The sequence below is a fragment of the Oncorhynchus kisutch genome, linkage group LG14, assembly GCF_002021735.2.
Source record: "Oncorhynchus kisutch isolate 150728-3 linkage group LG14, Okis_V2, whole genome shotgun sequence".
NCBI classification, from domain to species: domain Eukaryota; kingdom Metazoa; phylum Chordata; class Actinopteri; order Salmoniformes; family Salmonidae; genus Oncorhynchus; species Oncorhynchus kisutch.
In genome coordinates, this window is record NC_034187.2 from 58060947 (window position 1) to 58083053 (window position 22107).

Below are 22107 nucleotides of genomic sequence, written 5' to 3' on the forward strand. Positions count from 1 at the left end.
ACTTAGAGAAAAGCTGAAGGGGGGCTCGAATCAATGATCCTGCGGTGCAGGAGCGATCATTAAACAACCTGTACCACAAAGCCATGGGGCTCAGGTAGAGGTAGTAGCACTCATATATGCCACGCTGGTGCATTTGTTTATCACAGAATGTCATACAAATGGTACATTAAAATGGAATTGTACTGGCTTATTGAGGGGACACGGTTGTTTTAGAAAGTTAGGCAGAAAAAAGTTATCCCACCCCTTTATATAGAGTTGTGTGACTGGATTGTATCACTGTAGATCAAATGTATTACTGAAAACAGGTGTTTTTAAATTGAATACTAATTGCCCTATTCATCACCATGGTTCCTTAAACCTTTAAACCTGACGTTAACAAATTAGGGCCAATGTGGCGCTAAGTAATCGGGATTTAAGAAACAATACAATAGTCATCAAATTTGGGGTGGGGTGTAGGCCTATTTGTAGTAGCCTACAACACCAGTCATTAGTAGGACTGACAAAGTGTAGTCGGGGAGGGGGGGGTGAGTGGGTTAGGCATAGGGGCGTGGTAATCTCCGCGGCGCCACTTTAAAAAAAACAGTCGCGTTGATATGTCAATCTTGACGCGACCCAGACAGACCTCGACCCGGGCCTTCCCGTGAGAGCCGCATCACTATTGGCTGAGAGCCGCCATCCCTTTGAGACTGGAGGCCGCATTGGCTGGGGCTCGGTGAGACACTCACGCGCAAGATAGCTACTCTCTTTTGTTATTGTACCGAGCGCGAGGAGAGGTTTGGGGGAGCTAGCAGGATGCACGAGCGGAGACAGAGAGGCTGATATCGACAGGGATAGAAACAGATAGCCCAGGAGGGGAGGAAGGGAATTCGGAATACTAGCTACCTCAGTGCAACACATTCACCACTACTTCTCTTCTAATCCCTCAATACACTCTGGTTGACGTGTAAGTATAGTCAATTTATCAAATTATGCGGGTTCTCGTCACGCGAGCTCTCTAATCTCCAAGCAGACCAAATACAGTAAGAGACCGAGGGGGAGATTTCTGGACCAGACTGGCAAAATAGCTTGATTACTCGCTAGTTTTATCAACCAGACATATGTCTGGGGAGTGTGTCTGTCTGTCTTCGGTTTTATGATATGCTTGTTTTAGCTGCTTTTATTTCGAATGATTTGGTCCAGCAGTGATTTCACTGGCTGCATGACTGTGTAGTCTGCGCTGTCGATGTTTTTTCGAAAAGGTAGTTGATATGACATTTTGCCCTCTATCTTCTCAACGTCTAATGTTCTATTCAAAGATGCTACTAGATGTAGCACTGTAATTAGTTACACTGTAGTTCCTGCTTTCGGATGATTCGATTGATACAACGTTGCAAGCGTTTTATCATCCCTACCGGGATTTCTTAAAATGTTGACTAGCCTAGATTTGGTGACGCGATATGACCAAATATGGTGTGGCAGTGTTTGCTTCACCGCGGAAGAACCTCGTAAAGGGAATGTATGGCTTGAAAATTGGTCAGATTGAGATATAATAATGCATTATAAGGGTCACCCAAGAAGGTCACACCAACAATGCTGTGTTTTAGTTGTAGCATATTATTTTGTCATGTAAGGATCCTTTCCATTCCCTGAGATTAGCCTATAGTCATGTGCAGAAACCGACACATACATTCACCTGACAGTTTATTAGGTACACCCATCTAGTACCGGGTTGGACCCCCCTTTGCCTCCAGGACAGCATTAATTATTTTGGGCATGAATTCTACAAGGTGTCACAAACATTGGGATACAAGGTGTCACAGGGATGTTGGTCTATGCTAATGTGATGGCATCACACAGTTGCTGCAGATTGGACACCAGTACATTCATGCTGCCAACAGCCCGTTCCATCTCATCCCAGATGCTCTATTGGGTTTGGTCAGCAACAATGTTCAGATGCGCTGTGGCGTTCAGTCGTTGCTCAATTGGTCTCAAGGGACCTAACGTGTGCCAGGAAAACATTACCCACAACAGTATACCACCGCCAACAGCCTGTACTGTTGACATCAGGCAGTATGGGGCCATAGACTCATGCTGCTTACGCCAAATCCTGATTCTGTCATCAGCATGACGCAACAGCAACTGGGATTTGTCGAATCAGCCAATGTTTTTCCACTTCTGAATTGTCCAGTGTTGGTGATCGTGTGCTCACTGGAGCCTCTTATTGTTTTTAGATGCTTTTAGTGTAACGTGGTGTGGTCGCTTGCTGCAATAACCCATCCGTGACAAGGATTGACGAGTTGTGCGTTCTGACATGCCGTTCTGCACACCACTGTTGTACTACACAGTTATTTATCTGTTTGTGGCCTGCCTGTTAACTTACACAATTCTTGCCATTCTCCTTTGACCTCTCTCGTCAACGAGCTGTTTTCGCCCACAGGACTGCCGCTGATTGGATGGTTATTATAATTTTTGGGTGTCCGTTTCTGAGATACTGGATCCTGTGCACCTGGCACCGACAATCATACCACTTTCAAAGCCGCTTAAGTCACTTGTTTTGCTCGTTCTAATGGTCAATCAAACAGTAACTGAATGTCTGTCTGCCTGCATTATATAGCAAGCCACAGCCACATGACTCATTGTCTGTAGGAGCAATCCATTTTTGTGAACGGGGTGGTGTAGCTAATAGACTGTCCAGTGAGTGTACATCTTCAGTTGCCAAATCTTATTTGGGCAGTAGGGGCCTATATATTGTAAGCATTGCTGGATCAGTAATGTTATTGGCAGAATCAGCTGTTTTATGAGGGACATGTCAGAATGCTCACTACTTGCTACATAACAGCAGACTCTGTAGTGTAGGCCATACTATTATGTTATAATAGCTTTACTACTAGGGTCTAAAGATGCACATTAAATGTAACCCCAACCGCATGCTATACATTTAGGCCTATAAGTGGACCTTAACTGTGCTCTTGCTCATGTTGTTATTAAAATATTACATTTTAATAAAATAATACCTTCAAAATGGGTGAAGCCCTGAGAGAGTACTGTAGGCCTACAGGAATAGTGTGTAGAACAGAATTGCAATCATTCATTCATTAATTGTTGAAGTGTTAATTTGCTAGTTATATATCTATTAATTGTGAGGTAGGCCCTAGTTTAGTACAAATCTATCATATACCCACAGAATGACATCTCTACTCCAGACAATCATTCTTTTCTCAGAATGCCCTTATTGTTGGTCACCTGTTGCATGGATTCACGTCTGAATTCTTGAATTTTGATTTATGATTTAAAGCCTGTCTAAAGCTTGGTTTATAGTCGGCCTGAGGACAGGTTGATCGACAGTCGTTAGATCTACTGTAAACCATCGTAGCTTTCTTATCAGCTGAGTCTTTTCCACTTTGCACAGAGCCCCCAAATCCTCTCTTTTCATAATATCTCTATTGGAGCATTGACTTCACAGTAACACTGGCTTAGTCCAATATAACCCCCTGCCACTAGATATTTATCAGATTGGTTCAGTGTAAGAGGACAGACACACCAGGCTTTTTGATGGTGACATGCACCATTCCCTATGACTGCTTTGAAAAAAGGACTAACAAAGGAATGCTATCCTGCTCTAGATAAGCTTTAGACTACAACACCAACTCAGTAGGCCCGGCCTATACAGTATATCCTGAATAACGAAGACACACATCACTTGCTATAAGTAGGACTTGCTGTTTTTTGATGTGACTCACGTTATGGTGACTGAGTTTGTCTTTTTATGGCTGTTCTATGTTGAAGAAGCTGTGTCAATGAATTTCCTGAGTGTACACACACTGGTAGCCTGTGACTTTCTCCCACAGCTTGAGGCCATGTTGTTGTGCGAGGATGTTTCCAAACTGACAGATATTAAGATAATGAGAGGAGGGAGAACATGGAGTCACTTCCAGTCAGCTTAGCCACGTAGATGTTAACAGGTTATGATAGATACGTCATTGCAGAATTATTTTAGCTCTTGCACGTATTAACAGAGCAAGGCTGCAGTTTTGCCATGGATTTCCTAATAGTGACATTTTGGGGTTATTGGCCTAACAATAGAGAAATTGGCTTACGTAATATGAAGAGTAAGTGCAGATGGTACCACCCTGTTTCACTCAGTTTTGAAGCGTTTTCTTTCTCTCTCTTTCATTTTGTGCCTCCTGAACTCGACCCTGGTAGTGGAGGTATGTTGATTAGTGAGTATGGGGGGCTCAATTTAATTCAATTCACATTGCACTAGTAGCACAAACATGTTTTCCACTTTTGTCAAATGAAACTGTAGAATGGTTAAAGGCAGGCCTTTTTAAAGTACCAGGTAGATTCCCCTCACAGGCAGGTGACTCCAGGCGAGGCTAGGGTTGCCAAGTTGGATCAAGCTCAGTCTGGGAGATTATAGTTGTTAGCATGTATTTTGTGCATAAGAGTGCATTATCCATGGCTCATGAGATATTATAAATGTGATTATAATGCATTATGAATAGTGTATTCATAGGAAGCCTTTTAACATTTTTCACATCTCAGTCAACGACATTACTATAATCTCCCAAAATAGCTTTATACCCCAAGATTCAATTCTTGGAGACTCTCTGGTCGAGACCAGCCGGGAGGGTTGGCAATGGCAACCTGTGCAGGGGCAGCAGCTTGTAAGCAAAGACACTGCATCAGAATCAACATTGAAGAAGCTCATTTTATTGAATGCAACCCTGGGACTCTTTCTAGAGGAGATGGAGGGAAGCCAGTTGGAACGCTTAAATGAATTTGTTGATACTGAGTGTTATCCGCTGCTGACTAACAATGCCAGTAAAGAATGATGACACACACACACACACAAGCAAGTCGTAACAACTCAAAGCACAAGCCTTGATACACAACTTCACTCCCTTTTGTGTGTGTGTGAGACTGTGTGCGCCAATGGTGTGCACTCATGTCTGTGCTCATGAATGCAGTATGAATGGGTTATGAAAGGGTTATTAAGTCCTTATGTGGGACACTATTTTCAATTGTATGCTATAACAGTATCACAATGTTGTCATAAACATAACATAACTGAATGTCAAGTGTCAAGACAGTGTCAGTTTGCATGCACCTGAACCTTTATGACAAGCGCTATGACATATGTTGAGGGTTATCATTATGCCAACCACTGACCTCTCCGTTCCTTCCTCCCTCCCTCTGCAGTATCATGTCGGTGAATGCCCCCAGCAGCAATGACGCCTGCCTGAGCATCGTGCACAGCCTCATGTGCCACCGGCAGGGCGGCGAGAATGAGGGCTTCGCCAAGCGCGCCATCGAGAGCCTGGTGAAGAAGCTGAAGGAGAAGAAGGACGAGCTGGACTCGCTCATCACCGCCATCACCACCAATGGAGTGCACCCCAGCAAGTGTGTCACCATCCAGAGGACCCTAGACGGTCGCCTGCAAGTGGGTCATAAAGTAGTAAGAAGACACAATGAAAATATCACCCCAAGTCTTTCTCTGTGATATAGGTCTGTACAGTGTACACATGCACTACTTACATGTCTCTGTGTGCTATAGATGACCCATCTGTAGGTGTCCATATACATTAATGAATACTCTATATATAATTTATAATACAGACATTTTCATAGTGCAAAAGTATTGTCCAAAGTCTATAGTATAAATTATATATTGTGTATTCATTCATGTATATGGACACCTGCAGATGGGTCACCTATAGCATACAGAGAGACACCTATAGCACAGTTAAGAGCATTGGACCAGTAACCAAAAGGTCTCTGGTTTGAATCCCAGAGCCGACTAGGTGAGAAATGTGCCCTTGAGGAATGCACGTAACCCTGATTGATCATGTACGTCATCTACTAAATGACTCAAATGCACATGTAATGTCACAGAGAAAGACTTGGGACAGAATTTTCATAGTGCAAGAGCATTGTGAAAAGTGCCAAAAATAGCGTGAACCTCGTAGTCTTGCAGTGTGATTTAATTTGACAACTGTGCGATATGAGGAGGCGATTATTTGACTACACTTTATTAAACGGAGAAATACATTGACAACTTTTGAATGTCATGCCACATCATATGTAGCCTACTGTGAAACCTCTCAATACGTTTTTCCTTGCAGCTGTTGCCCTGGTTTTCTCTTTTGAGAGTTGGGCCCAGGTTTCTGTCAAGCACTTGCTGTCAAACACATGTGGGAGGTATTGTACTGAAAGACATAAGAAATGTTTAATGACGATAGGCTACATGGAATGTATAAATCTTTGCCTCAATACAGCTAAATGCTAAACTCTTTCATAGATTTTCCCTGGAAACAGTGTTGGCTAATGCTTAAAGGCAATAGCCAAATGAGGAGTTGCTAGTTTATGCGGATGCTATGAGGTTTCAGTGACTTAAGCCTGGCTAATGGTGGCTAATGCTGCAAATTTACTAGGCAGCAGACTGTACTCACGGAGGCTAACACTATAGAGTTACTGACAGCTGAAGATCTCACTGCTTATAGTAAATGCTAAACGTGTTAGCCAACAGCCAGGTTTTGCTTATGGGGCTAGCGCTATAGTAGTGAAACAAAGGGATACTTGCTAATAGTAGCTAACACCTCAGTATTGCTAAGAAGAATCCTATCTCCAATGTTGGTTGAGGGTGTTTGGTTATTGGTGATGATAAAAAAATATGAAACTTGTGTTTAACAGTTGAAGCCTGAATTATGGTGGCCAGTACAACAGTCAAGTTTTGCATGTCAAGAGAGAGAACGTTTTAGGGAGTTCCCAATGAACCCCCACCCATCCCCCTGAAGAGGGAGGGGGAGAAAGAGCGGGAGGGAGTGGAGGGCTGGAGGGGCTGTTAGAGTTGTTTTGTCTTGAGACACCGGAAAGGGACCGGGCTAATCTGAGGCCGTCTGTTTTGAGTGTGTGTATATATACTGTATGTATGTGTGCGCGCAGTGGATCTAGAGAGAGGGAATTAATTCAATACGCCCTGGCAGAATAAATCCTAACTGCTGAGTGAAGACATGTCTCACCTTCTGTGACCTTCTCCCCAACAAGAGGGGGAGGGAGAGAGCGAGAGAGAGAGGGGGGGCTGTATAGACATAGCTGTAGACTAGATCAGGCTTCAAATGTCTAAGGACTTTGCTCACAGTCACATGTAGATCCATATCCTCTCTTTCTGTCACCCACTCTCCCGTTCTGTCTCGCTTTCTCTCTCTCTTTCCGTCACACAAACATGTAGGCATGAACGTACGCAGGCACACACGCAAACACACATTAAATACTGTACAAACTCACTCTCCACCCCTATTTTCACACACAATCTCCCTGCTTCCAGAATGCTCCAGGTACAGTCAGAACAGTATTGACACCAGCAGATGTATGAGCAGAGCAAAAGTGACATCATTACATACTACATTAGACTTAGTGCAGGTTGCAAATTATATATTGACTCTTGGAGGTGGCCTGAAAAGTTCTCTATCAAAACAATTATAAACTGGGTGGTTTGAACCATGAATGCTGATTGGGTGACAACAGTGGTACATCAGACCGGGTATGACAAAACATCTGTTTTTCCTACTCTAATTACGTTGGTAACCAGTTTATAATAGCAATAAGGCACCTTGGGGGTTTGTGGTATGTAGCTAATATACCACGGCTAAGGGCTGTGGCCAGGCACTCCGCTTTGCATCGTGCATAATAACAGCCCTTAGCCATGGTATATTGGCCATATACCACACCCACCAGGCCTTATTGCTTAATTAGACTACCATGGGAGTGCTCACGGTAATATACACTACTGTTCATAAGTTTGGGGTCACGCAGAAAGAGGACAAGTACATTAGAGTGTCTAGTTTGAGAAACAGACGCCACAAGTCCTCAACTGGCAGCTTCATTAAATAGTGGGCAAAAGAACACAGACACTGGACAGAGGAACTCTGCCTAGAATGCCAGCATCCCGGAGTCTTCACTGTTGACGTTAAGACTGGTGTTTTGCTGGTACTATTTAATGAAGCTGCCAGTTGAGGACTTGTGAGGCGTCTGTTTATCAAACTAGACACTCTAATGTACTTGTCCTCTTGCTCAGTTGTGCACCGGGGCCTCCCACTCCTATTTCTATTCAGGTTAGGGCCAGTTTGCGCTGTACTGTGAAGGGAGAAGTGAAGGGACATCTTCAGTTTCTTGGCAATTTCTCGCATGGAATAGCCTTCATTTCTCAGAACAAGAAAAGACTGACGAGTTTCAGAAGAAAGTTTTGTTTCTGTCTATTTTAAGCCCACAAATGCTGATTCTCCAGATACTCAACTAGTCTGAAGAAGGAGAGTTGTATTGCTTCTTTAATCAGAACAACAGTTTTCAGCTATGCTAACATAATTGCAAAGGGTTTTCTAATGATCAATTTGCCTTTTAAAATTATTAACTTGGATTAGCTAACACAACGTGCCATTGGAACATACAGTTGAAGTCGGAGGTTTACATACTCCTTAGCCAAATACATTTAAACTAAGTTTTCCACAATTCCTGACATTTAATCCTAGTAAAAATTCCCTCTTTTAGGTCAGTTAGAATCATCACTTTATTTTGAGAATGTGAAATGTCAGAATAATAGTAGAGAGAATTATTTATTTCAGCTTTTATTTCTTTCATCACATTCCCAGTGGGTCAGAAGTTTACATACACTCAATTAGTATTTGGTAGCATTGCCTTTAAATTGTTTAACTTGGGTCAAACATTTCAGGTAGACTTCCACAAGCTTCCCACAATAAGTTGGGTGAATGTTGGCCCATTCCTCCTGACAGAGCTGGTGTAACGGTGTCAGGTTTGTAGGCCTCCTTACCCGCACACACTTTTTCAGTTCTTACCCCAATTTTTTTATAGGATTGAGGTTAGGGCTTTGTGATGGCCACTCTAATACGTTGACTGTTGTCCTTATTTTGCCACAACTTTGGAAGTATGCTTGGGGTCATTGTCCATTTGGAAGACCCATTTGCAACCAAGCTTTAACTTCCTGACTGATAGATATCTTGATGTTGCTTCAATATATCCACATAATTTTCCCACCTCATGATGCCATCTATTTTGTGAAGTGCCCCAGTCCCTCCTGCAGCAAAGCACCCCCACAACATGATGCTGCCACCCCCGTGCTTCACGGTTGGGATGGTGTTCTTCGGCTTGCAAGCCTCCCCTTTTTTCCTCCAAACATAACGATGGTCATTATGGCCAAACAGTTCTATTTTTGTTTCATCAGACCAGAGGACATTTCTTCAAAAAGTACTTTCTTTGTCCCCCATGTGGGGTTGCAGACCGTAGTCTGGATTTTTTATGGCGGTTTTCGAGCAGTGGATTCTTCCTTATTGAGCGGCCTTTCAGGTTATGTCGATATAGGACTCGTTTTTACTGTGGATATAGATACTTTTGTACCCCTTTCCTCCAGCATCTTCATAAGGTCCTTTGCTGTTGTTCTGGGGTAGATTTGAGTACATTCATCTCTAGGAGACAGAACGCGTCTCCTTCCTGAGCGGTATGGCTGCTGCGTTGTCCCATGGTGTTTGTACTTGCATACCTTTTTGTACAGATGAACGTGGTACCTTCAGGTGTTTGGAAATTGCTCCCAAGGATGAGCCAGACTTGTGGAGGTCTTGGCTGATTTCTTTTGATTTTCCCATGATGTCAAGCATAGAGGCACTGAGTTTGAAGGTAGGCCTTGAAATACATCCACAGGTACACCTCCAATTGACTCAAATGATGTCAATTAGCCTATCAGAAGCTTCAAAATCCATGACATCATTTTCTGGAATTTTCCAAGCTGGTTAAAGGCACAGTCAACTTAGTGTATGCAAACTTCTGACCCACTAGAATTGTGATACAGTGAATTATAAGTGAAATAATCTGTCTGTAAACAATTGTTGGAAAAATGACTTGTCATGCACAAAGTAGATGTCCTAACCGACTTGCCAAAATGTGTGGAGTGGTTGAAAAAACAAGTTTTAATGACTCCAACCTAAGTGTATGTAAACTTCTTACTTCAACTGTATATTTCACTGGTCTTCCCCAAAGCCAACACTTCCTTTGGCCGTCTTTCCTTCCAGTTTTCTGCTGCCAATGACTGGAACAAATTGCAAATATCTCTCTCTCACCCCCTCTCTTTCTCTCACCCCCTCTCTTTCTCTCGCCCCCCCTCTCTCAATCTTTTTTTCTTTCTCTCTTTATCTCCAGGTTGCAGGGAGGAAAGGTTTCCCCCATGTGATTTACGCTCGACTATGGCGCTGGCCAGACCTGCACAAGAATGAGCTAAAGCACGTCAAATTCTGCCAATACGCTTTTGACCTCAAATATGACAATGTGTGTGTCAACCCCTACCACTATGAGAGAGTGGTTTCTCCCGGCATTGGTAGGTCTGCTCAACAGCTTAAAGGGATAGTTCACCATATATCGCGTAATGTCTAATGGTACAGGTGTTTCTGATATGTAAATACTATGTTTCCTGTTATAACATTCCAAAAATTAAAGTCTGCAGAAAAACAATATGCACATTTTCCCACTAGAGATGTTTCAGTCAAATTGACTTTCTGTGGTTAAAAAACTGCGTGATGATGTAATGCACCAAACATTTTTTTTTTACGTTTCCATTGCATTTTCAGTACTACTGATGGTTTTGTCCCAAAGAAGTTGCGTAATAGTAATCTAATGCGCCTGCTCTGGTCTTGGTACATGTGCTCTAGCCATCAGCTCGCAGATACAGTCACGGTTAGGTTACCTACATGATGAGATTATTATGGATACGGGCAAGATTTTAGATTTGTCAAACGGCAGCCAAGCATCGATCATAATGTAACCAGAATTAGACCCTGAATATTTATTGGAAAAGTGCATCAACCTCATCAACGTGCACTTTCACCTCCCTGTGAAGTTCATCATCACTTATTTCATGTGTTGCCTAACAAACTGCAAGCTTTCCCGAGTCGTATTAGGAAGACCAACCGACATATCATTGCGTGATTCCCAAGTTTACTTTGATATGATGGTTATTATATCAAGGCGTTTTCACTGCCATTTCTCACGAAATACATTTTACTGACACAGAAAGATTTTTGCTGTTTCCGTCAGGCCTGTCATGACATTTTTATCCAACATGTACTTTACTCACATAAAATGGTTTATGTGAATGATATTTTGACTTCACCACAATGTAACTACAAATGATAAGCATTCTGTCTCTTATTCTCTTCTTTCTTTCTTTGCCCCTCTTTCTTTTGTTCTCTTTCAAAGTTGGTCTCAGTCTTCAAAATACAGGTGAGTGTCCTATCACAGCACTAATGAACTTACTGCAGGCATGTTAAGTATAACAGTATTATACTTTGCTGATGGTATCAGATGACCAAACATTCCTCTTTCCTTTCATTCCTATACCCTTCTCACACTACTGAGCCTAGCTGCACTGTGCTGGTCTGGTTAAGCATCCACCATAGTTGCTGGAAAGGACAATGTGAAAAAAAAAAATCCAAGCCAGCACTCAACGGTTCGACTTGGCACTATAGTGTGAAAAGAGTACTATTGAGGTTCGCTCGTGCCTCACTGGCCTGGATGCCAGACTGTTTCTGCATGAATCAATTCTTTATAGTTTCATAGACAAAAATGACTTGCATTCATTACAAAGCATTGAACTTAATGTTTTATAATTGCTTAAATGCGTTCACAATGCATTACACACAGGTGGTAATGCTGTAAAACAGGTTTTAAACCTGTTAATACAGATGGCTAATTAATTGCACACACATGGTTCATGTTATTCTTATGCTAAAATGTTTATTCTACTGAGCCATTTACTTCATGGTCGTATTATAATCTTCAATTATTTCTTATTATAGTTGCATTGATGAGATGGAACCTGCAAGTTAGCATTTCGTTGGACGGTGTATACCATGTGTATCCCCTACATACGCCTAATAAAACTTGAAACTAATGACAATGTTATACCATGTTGTTGGTAGCCCTCTCCCTCTCTCCTCTAGGCCCCCCTGGGAGGTTGATCAAAGAGGAGTACATTCATGACTGTATCCAGATGGATATGCCACTAGGCATGTCCCCATCGGACCACCCCCACCCAGGGGCGCTCAAGCTACCGCCTCCCGACCACTACGGCCAGCCCCTCCCGCCTCTGCAGCTCCCGCCGGAACCGCAGTGCGCCCCTCCGCCCATCACCCTCTACCCCAACATGCCCCTCTCGCCCACAGGTAAAACCGATAGTTGTTTAATGAATGGAGGGAGTTATACGCACATCCAACATAATAACGGGAACTAGACAAAAATAAGTTCCAATACATAGAGAAACATTGAATATCCGCTCCTGTTTTGCTGCTCCCTAAGGTGATATTTTAATAAAGCTTAGGGGATTGTTTGGTAGGTGTCACCAAAGATGTCCACAAGGGTTATATTTTTGTTTCTAAGGGTGTTACTACGTAATCCCGTTATATGACATTTGTTTATCGACTTCTGCCTACCTATTGATATTGAAAACAACCTGGTAGCTCTTCTTGTGTCTCTCTCTCTCTCTCTCTCTGTCTGTCTCTCTTTCTGTCTTCCTCTCTCTCTAGTGCCCGGCTCTATGCTGCCTCTCCAGGGAGGTCACAGTGAGGGGCTCCTACAGATCGCCTCTCCGCAGGGTCAGGTCATGACCCCTATAACCCCCACGCCGCCCCCCTCCACCCCAACACACGGGCTACCACATGGGCCACAACACACCCCCCAGCCACCCCAGCTCCCGTCTGGTCAGAATGGATACAACAGCTCCAAACACACACAGACACAGGCTGCGTTCCACAGTTAGTACTGCCATATGGTTCACACACACACACACACACACACACACACACACACACACACACACACACACACACACACACACACACACACACACACACACACACACACACACACACACACACACACACACACACACACAAACACTCAGGGAGCAATACACAATTAATTTCAATGGCATGATGGATCATCATATTTAGAAAGTGTAAAAATAAATCAAAATATTAGTAAAAATGCTAAATGGCTGTTTGCTAGATTGATGTGCATGTTGTTAACTTGTATTTATTTTGGGGGAATTCAGCAACTTGGACAGGCAGCAGCACAGCATCCTACACTCCTGTAGGACCCCAACAACAGAATGGGCGTGGCCACCAACAGCCTCCTCTCCACCATCCAACCCACTTCTGTAAGTTAGGCAGTTACAGTAAGTTATAGTATGCAAGCCCAAAGTGTGTCCGTATGTCTTCTGAGGTGGGTTTTTTGGGGGGATATTGTTAGGAAAAGTTAGGGCTGGGTGTTATGGCCAAAATATCATATCTTGGTATTTTTTACATTTTGGACAGTATTTTATGTTGGATAAAAATATAATAAAAGTTTAAATAATAAAAGTTTAAATTTGCTTTCTGAGTAGTGTGTGACCATAGGGTGGCAACACGTACATTCTAAGTGATTTCAATGGGTCTTTCTCCATTCTGATTGTTTTATACTGTTCAATTCAACTTCAACCAAAAACAATTGATACATTTTTGCATTTCCTGCACTCATTTGGGATCATTTCCGCACTGCCACAAAGGGCTGCATGATATAAGCAAACAATCTAGGCCTTATTTTTCACCAAATGTTGAAATTGCGATTTGACTGGCGTTTTAGAGCAAAACACTTTGGTGAACTGTTGGAATCATTGAAATAGAAGGATTATTCCAATTATATTGTTAAAATATAATAGTGGGCACTTTGAATACAGTGTTTCACATGACAACAAATGAAAATGCCAGGGAGGAGTTATTGTGACAGGGTAGGAACCAAAGTGTTGTTAAGTGTTTCCTAGGGGACCCTATACTCTTTGGTAACATTTAATGTTTTCTCATAGCTACTTCATGTAGCTAACATATTCATGCTTCGCATATTCTTCTTTGATTTAGAAGATATTGTTGACTCAATAAATGTGTTTGTTAGGTAGCTAGCTGACTAAGTTGACTGAGAACATATTCTCATTTACAGCAACAACCTGGGGAAAAGTTACAGGGGAGAGAAAGGGGGATGAATGAGCCATTTAGAAGCTGGGGATGATTTTATGGCCAGATTGGGAATTCAGCCAAGATACCAGTGTTAACACCCATACTCTTACGATAAGTGCCATGGGATCTTTAGTGACCACAGAGAGTCAGGACACCTCTGAAAGACAGCACCATACACAGGGCAATGCCCTGGGGCATTGAGATATTTTTTTAGACCAAAGAAAGGAATGCCTCTTACTGGCCCTCCAACATCACTTCTAGCAGCATTTGGTCTCCCATCCAGGGACCGACCAGGACCAACCCTACTTAGCTTCAGAGGCAACCATGCAGTGGGATGCAGGGTGGTATGCTGATTAGCATTAGCGGCTAACGCGATTTAGGCCTAACTTGCTAAGAAAAGAAGAAACACAAACTAATATTGTAATTATAGAACGCTAGTGGATTTCTATTAAGAAGCAAAGTGAAAACAGCATCGTTGTCATCAACAATGTTGCTTGTGCTGCATTGACCTTGCAGACTCAATGCATGTGACAGGGGGCGGGGCTAGGTCTGTGTGGAAAGTGGCATGGAGAGAGTGAGAGTGGCGAAATATTACTCAAGTATCGGAGTAAATTGTAAAAATGTAAGTTACACATGGCATATCACTTTTAACAAAACAAACATTTAATACCGTTATAGAAGGTCAAGTAAAAACCCAAATCACTCCAGGCATCAATAACGGTGTATCGTAAAATATGGTACACCGCCCAGCCCTAGGAATAGTACATGTTTGGTAACCTGTGTCGTAATCTACATCTTTTATTTGTTCACCTTTTAGGGTCTCAGCATCATGGCTCGGCTTCATTTCCTCCCCCTGTGTCCAATCATCCAGGTAAGACAACACATACACACGTGATGTTGGAGGGCCAGTATTCAGACCTGTTGAATCATTTTGTTACGTTATAGCCTTATTCTGAAATTGATTTAAATAAATGTATTCCCTCATCAATCTACACACAATACCCCATAATGACAAAGCAAAAACAGGTTTTTAGAAATGAATGACTGACAAGGGGAAAAAACAATTTAATAAATTTTAGAATAAGGCTATAACTTAACAAAATGTGTAAAAAGTCAAAGGGTTGAATTCTTTCCAAATGCACTGTATATAGATGCACAAACACTCTGCTATCCACATCTTTGTCTGTGTGCAGGACCAGAGTTCTGGTGCTCCATCTCCTACTTTGAGATGGATGTCCAGGTGGGGGAGATGTTCAAGGTGCCGGCCAGCTGCCCGGTGGTGACGGTGGATGGCTACGTGGACCCCTCAGGGGGCGACCGCTTCTGTCTGGGCCAGCTCAGCAACGTCCACCGCACCGACTCCAGCGAAAGAGCCAGGTCTGTGCTCCTCTAATGCCATCTCTATATCAATAAGCATGCTAGTTCTTACCTTGCCACAAATGTCTATTTTGTATGTTTTTATATGTGTCTGTGTTCTTTTGGCTCAGAAATGTTGATTGGTATATCTATGCCTTTTTGCAAACTATGAATAGGTGTATATCTCTCGTTCATAATCATGCCATGCCTTGTCTCTTTCTGTTTGTACCAGTGGCAGAAGACCCACTCTAGCAAAATGCAACTTATTTTATTGACTGAAATATAACACTTTAATACAACTTATATTCACTTGTACTCATCATCTTCATCTCTCCCTCTATCTCACAGGTTACACATAGGTAAAGGAGTGCAGCTGGAGTGTCGTGGCGAGGGAGATGTGTGGATGCGCTGTATGAGCGACCATGCCGTGTTCGTGCAGAGCTACTACCTGGACCGAGAGGCAGGCAGAGCACCAGGCGACGCAGTACACAAGATCTACCCCGGCGCCTACATCAAGGTGAGGAACACAATGACTTTCGTCTGTTCTCTTTGCAGTTGTTTGACCTCTTGATAACCTCTTCCTATAGGAATTTCACTGGACACTGATGACTCTCTGTAGGTGTTCTGACATCAGACTGTTCTCTCCCCTGTAGGTGTTTGACCTGAGACAGTGTCACAGGCAGATGCAGCAACAAGCAGCTACAGCGCAGGCAGCAGCAGCAGCTCAGGCTGCCGCCGTGGCCGGCAACATCCCCGGGCCAGGCAGTGTTGGAGGCATTGCCCCTGCAGTCAGTAAGTACAATGTACAGTGTATGAGATATGCACAGCCTTAGTGTCTTTTATTTACAATTTTCCATTAGGCTATTGTGAATTTATAACCTCTGTTGAATGACAATGGGTCCAAGTATTGACCCCTGTGGGACACCACTGACTATACCAAACATTAGGAACACCTTCCTAATATGGAGTTGCACCCGCACTCCTTTTGTCCCATTTAACAGTCTCAATTAGTCGGGGCATGGACTCTACAAGGTGTCAAAAGCATTCCACAAGAATGCCGTCCCATGTTGACCCCAATGCTTCCCACAGTTTGGGTAAGTTGACTGAATGCCCTTCAGGTGGTGGACCATTCTTTATACACAAGGGAAACTGTTGAGTGTGAAAAACCCATCAGCGTTGCAGTTCTTGAGAAACCGGTGAGCCTGGCACCTACTACCATACCTAAAACTCTCATCTTGCCCGTTCACCCTTTGAATGGCACACATACACAATCCATGTCTCAATTGTTTCAAGGCTTAAAAATCCTTCTTTAACCTGTCTCCTCCCCTTCATCTAGTCTGATTTGAAGTGGACTTAACAAGTGACATCAATAAGGGATCATAGCTTTCACCTGGATTTACCTGGTCAGTCTATCTCTTAATATTTTGTATACTCAGTGTATACCTCATAGGGATGGGCACGATTATTCAAATATTTCAATATCCAAACAGATGTTAGTGTTTGATTACTTGAGAGAGTATACATTTTTTTAAATTCAAAATATATAGACTCATTTTAACTATGAAGGCTTTCTCAATTAAATACATTTATAGGTGACATTGCTACACAGAAGGATATACCAGGACATTTTCAATTCTTAATTTGATAAAACCTCCGACTTTTGAATGTAGTTTTTATGACTTGCGTCCCATAAAAAGGCATACCTTATAGCCATACAGGTGACACGTGTAACTTGTTGTTTGCTCTATAGTCAGAGGCTCCATGTGTATCAAGTGAAGTGGGAGATTTCTAACCAATGCAAAATGGAATTACAATTATGGAATTACGTTGACTAAATGAGAAGGCTACAATGATCAACCAACAGGTAGGCTGTTTAATATGAATGAAGATCAGCTCAGCAAAATAGCCTCAGTTAGCCTTGCTACATTAGCTAGCTGGCTGGCTAACTTAGCAGGCTATTGTAGCTAGCTAGATTCTTTACATTGATTTGATGCAGTCAAAACAGGCACTACCAGATGGTATGATAGGAACCTATGAAAGCAATAAGTTTTTCTATCCAGCGCTAGTCGGTTTGGCTACTTTTCTCTCTCCCTCTCCCTCCGTGCCACACAGATTGTCACACACACTAGCCCCTGCTCCTCTTCCGCTCCCCCACCCTACTGCTGAAACAAGCATGCACTCTTAGAATAAAAGGTGCTATCTAGAACCTAAAAGGGTTCTTTGGCTGTCCCCATAGGAGAACCATTTGCAGAACCCCATTGGTTCCAGGTAGAACGCTATTGGGTTCCATGTTGAACACTTTCCCCAGAGGGTTTTACATGGAACCCAAAAGAGTTCTACCTGGAACCAAAAAGGGTTATCCTATGTGGACAGCCGAAGAACCCTTTGGAAACCTTTTTTCTAAGAGTGTAGCGTAGCGCACTGGCTCCCTCCCGAGTCATGCGAGCAACTCCCCATTGAAGTAAAAAATATATAAGGGTTTTCTTAAAAAAACATGTATTTGAACTATTATTCTAATAGTGAAATCCTTTCAAATGCCTATCCCTGATACCTCATTTCCTCTTTCTTCCAGGTCTTTCTGCTGCAGCGGGGATAGGTGTAGATGATCTCCGGAGGCTGTGTATTTTGCGGCTGAGCTTTGTGAAGGGTTGGGGGCCCGACTACCCCCGGCAGAGCATCAAACATACCCCCTGTTGGGTGGAGGTACACCTGCACCGGGCTCTGCAGCTGCTGGACGAGGTACTACACACCATGCCCTTGGCCGACCCAGGACCCTCTAACTGAGTGGAAGGAAAGATGACCAGTTAAAAATCCATACTGGGTTAAAATGTACAATCATACACACACTGATTTCCCCCCTCTTGATGATACATATAGACCAAAACATGCAGATAGAACCACATACAGGCACATGCATGTTTTCTTTCTATTTAACGCACACAATCTAGAGCCACACAAAGCCCCACAAAGGCTAACATCAATCTCTCCGTCACACACAGACACACACTTAAGCAGCCAACAATCACTGCACACTTCTTAACCACTTGTACGGTCTCCCACATGGCCATGCAACCACTAACCAAACCACATGTCTGTGGGCATGCAGACATAAAGCTACTGATGTCCTTAACATACTTTCAATATTTTGTGAACATTCATTGTTTTTGCACAGCTCCCACATGCTAAACACGAACACTATAAAGCAGCCCAGACCCCTGAATTACCTTTCACAGAGGTTCTTTATTATAGTATAATCAGGTAACTTTAGTGAATATGTCTACTGAGTAATTTATGTTTATTCGTCTTCTGTTCTCTACAGAAATGGATATGCACTGTAGAAATCTAGGGATGTGTTTCAGAGATGTGTAACATGATATACTTTGGTACTCCTCAAATGCACACACAATCCACACTTTCTTATTTCCTGCTTATACACACACACACACACACACAGGTCAGAAATCCAGAGATGACCCAAACCCAGGAGGATTAAAGAACTTGACCCAAATAACTCATTAATAAAATGACCTGGTCACACACACATCTCACACAAAAAAAATCAGATGTGGATTCTAAGGTTAACCTAGAAGATTTACAGAGTTTTTGGCAAATCCAGACCAAAACTTGGGTCACAGAACCAAAATGGCTTGGGACCTTGGAAGAACACCAGAGTGATGGAACCAGCGTTCTAATGAACCTAGCCAGCCAACCTTTTGTCATATCTGTGCTTGTGTTGTGTTCTCCTGTGTGTGGATCTCAAATCGCATAGTTAGTCATTGTTAACATTGTTAGCTCGTTAGCCCTGTAATAGCACAGGGCACCTTTCTCAAGCTAATTTATTTTCTTACCAAAAGATGGAGAGAAAAAAGCCCAAAAATGTCAGCTTTAAAAGTGGTGTTTGTATTTGTGATGAAGCAGTACAGTGTATGTAACCAAACAGTTTGCCATATGGTGGAACTCACCAAAGCCAGAATACCTCATGATAACAGTGTAAACCCACAGTTTGTCTTTCAGCCAAAACCTCAGACTCTCACATTTTCTCCTCTTGTAAGTTCCCCCTTACAGCCTCATAACACATTATGCCTGTATCACCAAATCAATATAAAATGGAATATGGAGTGGAACCTCAATGGAGCCTTGGGGAACACCAAGACATAATCCAGGCTGTAATACAGTAGTTGCTCAGATTTAAAATCTTAAATCCCGTGACTCGTGGGAATAATATTTTGAGTAGAGACCCAACACAACGTTTTCAAATGTCATATTAATAGGATGTCCCACTTTTGGATAGAATGATTCATTCTCAGTCAATTTAAGTTAGTCCAGAATAATATCACTTATACAGTGACTTAGGTCACTTTTGATAAACATAAATGTATCTTCACTTTTTTGCATTCATTTAAATCAGGTACCCTAGTGTTGGTAACAATCAACCTCAAGCCTACTGAAGTGAAGTTATGACTGATGTTCTAACATTGATGTGTGATACGATATGAAAGCTAATCATATAAGACGTAACACATTTTCTACAGTAGTAGAAAGTAGGCTTGGCTTCATGATTTTGGGTTGAAGTGCCTGGACTGAATGCAAACCATCTCCCAATCCAGGGACAGGAACATGAGTGCTTTTATTTGCTCCTTCCTGTGCTCTGGTGCATTTGATACCTGTGCCTTTCCGTTCTCCTAGTCAAGCTGTTTAGGAATGTACTTCAGACGCCAGGGTTTATGTCATTCTTAAGTGGGGCCTCTCCAAAGCATGACTATACTCCTCCAGTCAGAGTGGGATTTCTACTAAGCCTACATGTTGGCAACAATGGTCAAGGTCAAAAAGGTGTTCTCGCTGTTTTGGGAGAATCTCAATAGCTCTTTTAAAATCTGTAGTTGAAAGAGTCAATTCAACGATTCTATTCAACAATTTTAGTGGTAGTTTATTCAGTAATACTAGAGATTTTGTTGAAAGAGAAGCCTCACTGCAGGGTTGAAAAAGGTGGCTCCGGTTATGTTGAAGATAGAAGTAAGCCTTCATGTAATTGTTGTCATTTAACACAACTGCTTTAAAGTGAACAGCCATTTATACTCACTGTTTGTGATTAGTGCCTTTAGTTTTAGTCAAAGTAGATGATACACCTCACACTGGATTGTAACACACAAACTACACTTTGTCTTCCTTTGTAGATATACAGTACCATTATATACTGGTTGTCATCTCAATAGTTTTATCCCTTCTGTTGAGTGTGTTGGTTGGGGAGGAATGAAAAATAACATAGATCAAGTGTTTGTACATGCCACTGAGTTTTGCTGATCAATTCGGGCAGTGAAGCAATAAGAAGTGAAAGTGTTGAGCTCAACAGCCCCTGAGTTAGATTGAGACCGACATCTAGTGGTTCCCTCAGGTACTGCCCCATTGTAGGTATTATTACATACCACTTTATTATTGTATCAGGCTGGTATTGGATTAATACTGTTTGACAGTTATACCCCAAATATCCATATAGCCATTGTTGTTGTTTAGCCTTACTGAACAATTATGTTACTAAGGTGTCTAATATGAATTGGAAAACTTGCTGCCCCTAGAAACTGCCCATGCACTCCACACACGTTTGTCACAGTTGATTTCATTATTTTTCACTTGGGCTCGGCATGTGTCTGGGAGTGTTATGTATTCAGGGATGAAGAGAGGTTTAAAACTATTGTTGCTCCATCTATGGCTCTGCTTATCGTAGTGCTATATCTCCCCTCAACCAGTGCTTTAACCATTGAGACTAGGGTTGCAAAGCTACCGGTAGTTTTCCAAAGTTACCAGAATCTTCAGTAATTTTGGTAATTAACAGAAAGTCTGTGGCAATTTATCTTAACTTTGGTAATTTATACTTGAATGACTTTAAAAAAAAATTTTTTTTTTACCTGTGTCCATATTGTCCATGAGTTTCTAGTAGATAGACCATATAATTAAACAGAAAATATCCTAATTAATGAAAAAGCATATAATCAACAATGCCATTATTTTCATTTAACTCTGCAACTTCCAACTATTGACTTTTTCACAACTGCCACCGATTTGATGCCAAACATTGACAACAAATACATATTGACATAGTAAAAATAAAACAAGTCTATTTCATGCTGAAACCCTAATACTAAATATCAGTGGTATTCACTAAGTTGATGGTTTATATTTAGGATAATGTTTTACAGCTTTGGCATTCTATTTTATATTTTACCTGTGATAAAGCCACACAGAGTGCCAGAGGTAATTACAGACACCTGTGATAATATGAGATACCAAAAAGGTCCACTAGATGTATTTTGATAGATTACAGAAAATTCTTGAAAGATACCAACATTCTGGTAGTTTACTGGTAAACTTTGAAAGTTTCCAGTAATATACCCTCCCTTTGCAACCCTAATTGAGACCCATGTCATGTTCCTCTGCATTTGACCACATTCAAACTGATACCTGTCACCAAAGAGAACGTGAGTGAGATGATGGTCACTCAACAGGAATCATACATCATTCCGTACATAAATTATCTATTTCATTTTAAAACAGAAAATATAATAGACAATATGTTATCAAGTGTGAAATTACTCAATTTGGCTATTTTATGGTATTGTTATTTCTATTATTGTTGTAATTGTAATTATTTTATTGTAAAAAGACATGCTGCTCTTGTAATGTTGACTGTACACCAAAGTGAAATAAAAATACAGCATTGTCATTTTAA

General features: G+C 41.9%; 1 protein-coding gene across 3 annotated transcripts; it reads left to right on the forward strand.

The window, feature by feature from the left end:
• Positions 1–600: 600 nt before the first annotated feature.
• On the forward strand, positions 601–22107 carry LOC109875810 (mothers against decapentaplegic homolog 4). 3 transcript variants are annotated; one of them, XM_031788645.1, is made up of 12 exons: positions 601–712; positions 5182–5422; positions 10186–10360; positions 11239–11262; positions 11961–12203; positions 12564–12791; positions 13091–13195; positions 14845–14898; positions 15221–15404; positions 15732–15900; positions 16037–16175; positions 17956–22107. In XM_031788645.1, the coding sequence occupies exons 2-12, from the start codon at positions 5186–5188 to the stop codon at positions 18165–18167; spliced, it is 1770 nt and encodes a 589-aa protein (XP_031644505.1). In that variant the 5' UTR covers positions 601–712; positions 5182–5185; the 3' UTR covers positions 18168–22107. The 3 variants fall into 3 exon arrangements, with proteins under 3 accessions (XP_031644505.1, XP_020323811.2, XP_031644506.1); XM_020468222.2 differs by having other exon boundaries at positions 604–943; XM_031788646.1 differs by lacking the exon at positions 601–712 and adding an exon at positions 740–943 and having other exon boundaries at positions 12564–12737.

Bases quoted from the DNA above. Each gene is read 5' to 3' on its own strand.
- LOC109875810 (XM_031788645.1), top strand. From the start codon at position 5,186: ATGTCGGTGAATGCCCCCAGCAGCAATGACGCCTGCCTGAGCATCGTG. The intron at 5,423-10,185 runs GTGGGTCATAAA...CTTTATCTCCAG, and splicing joins CCCTAGACGGTCGCCTGCAA to GTTGCAGGGAGGAAAGGTTT. The intron at 15,901-16,036 runs GTGAGGAACACA...TCTCCCCTGTAG, and splicing joins ACCCCGGCGCCTACATCAAG to GTGTTTGACCTGAGACAGTG.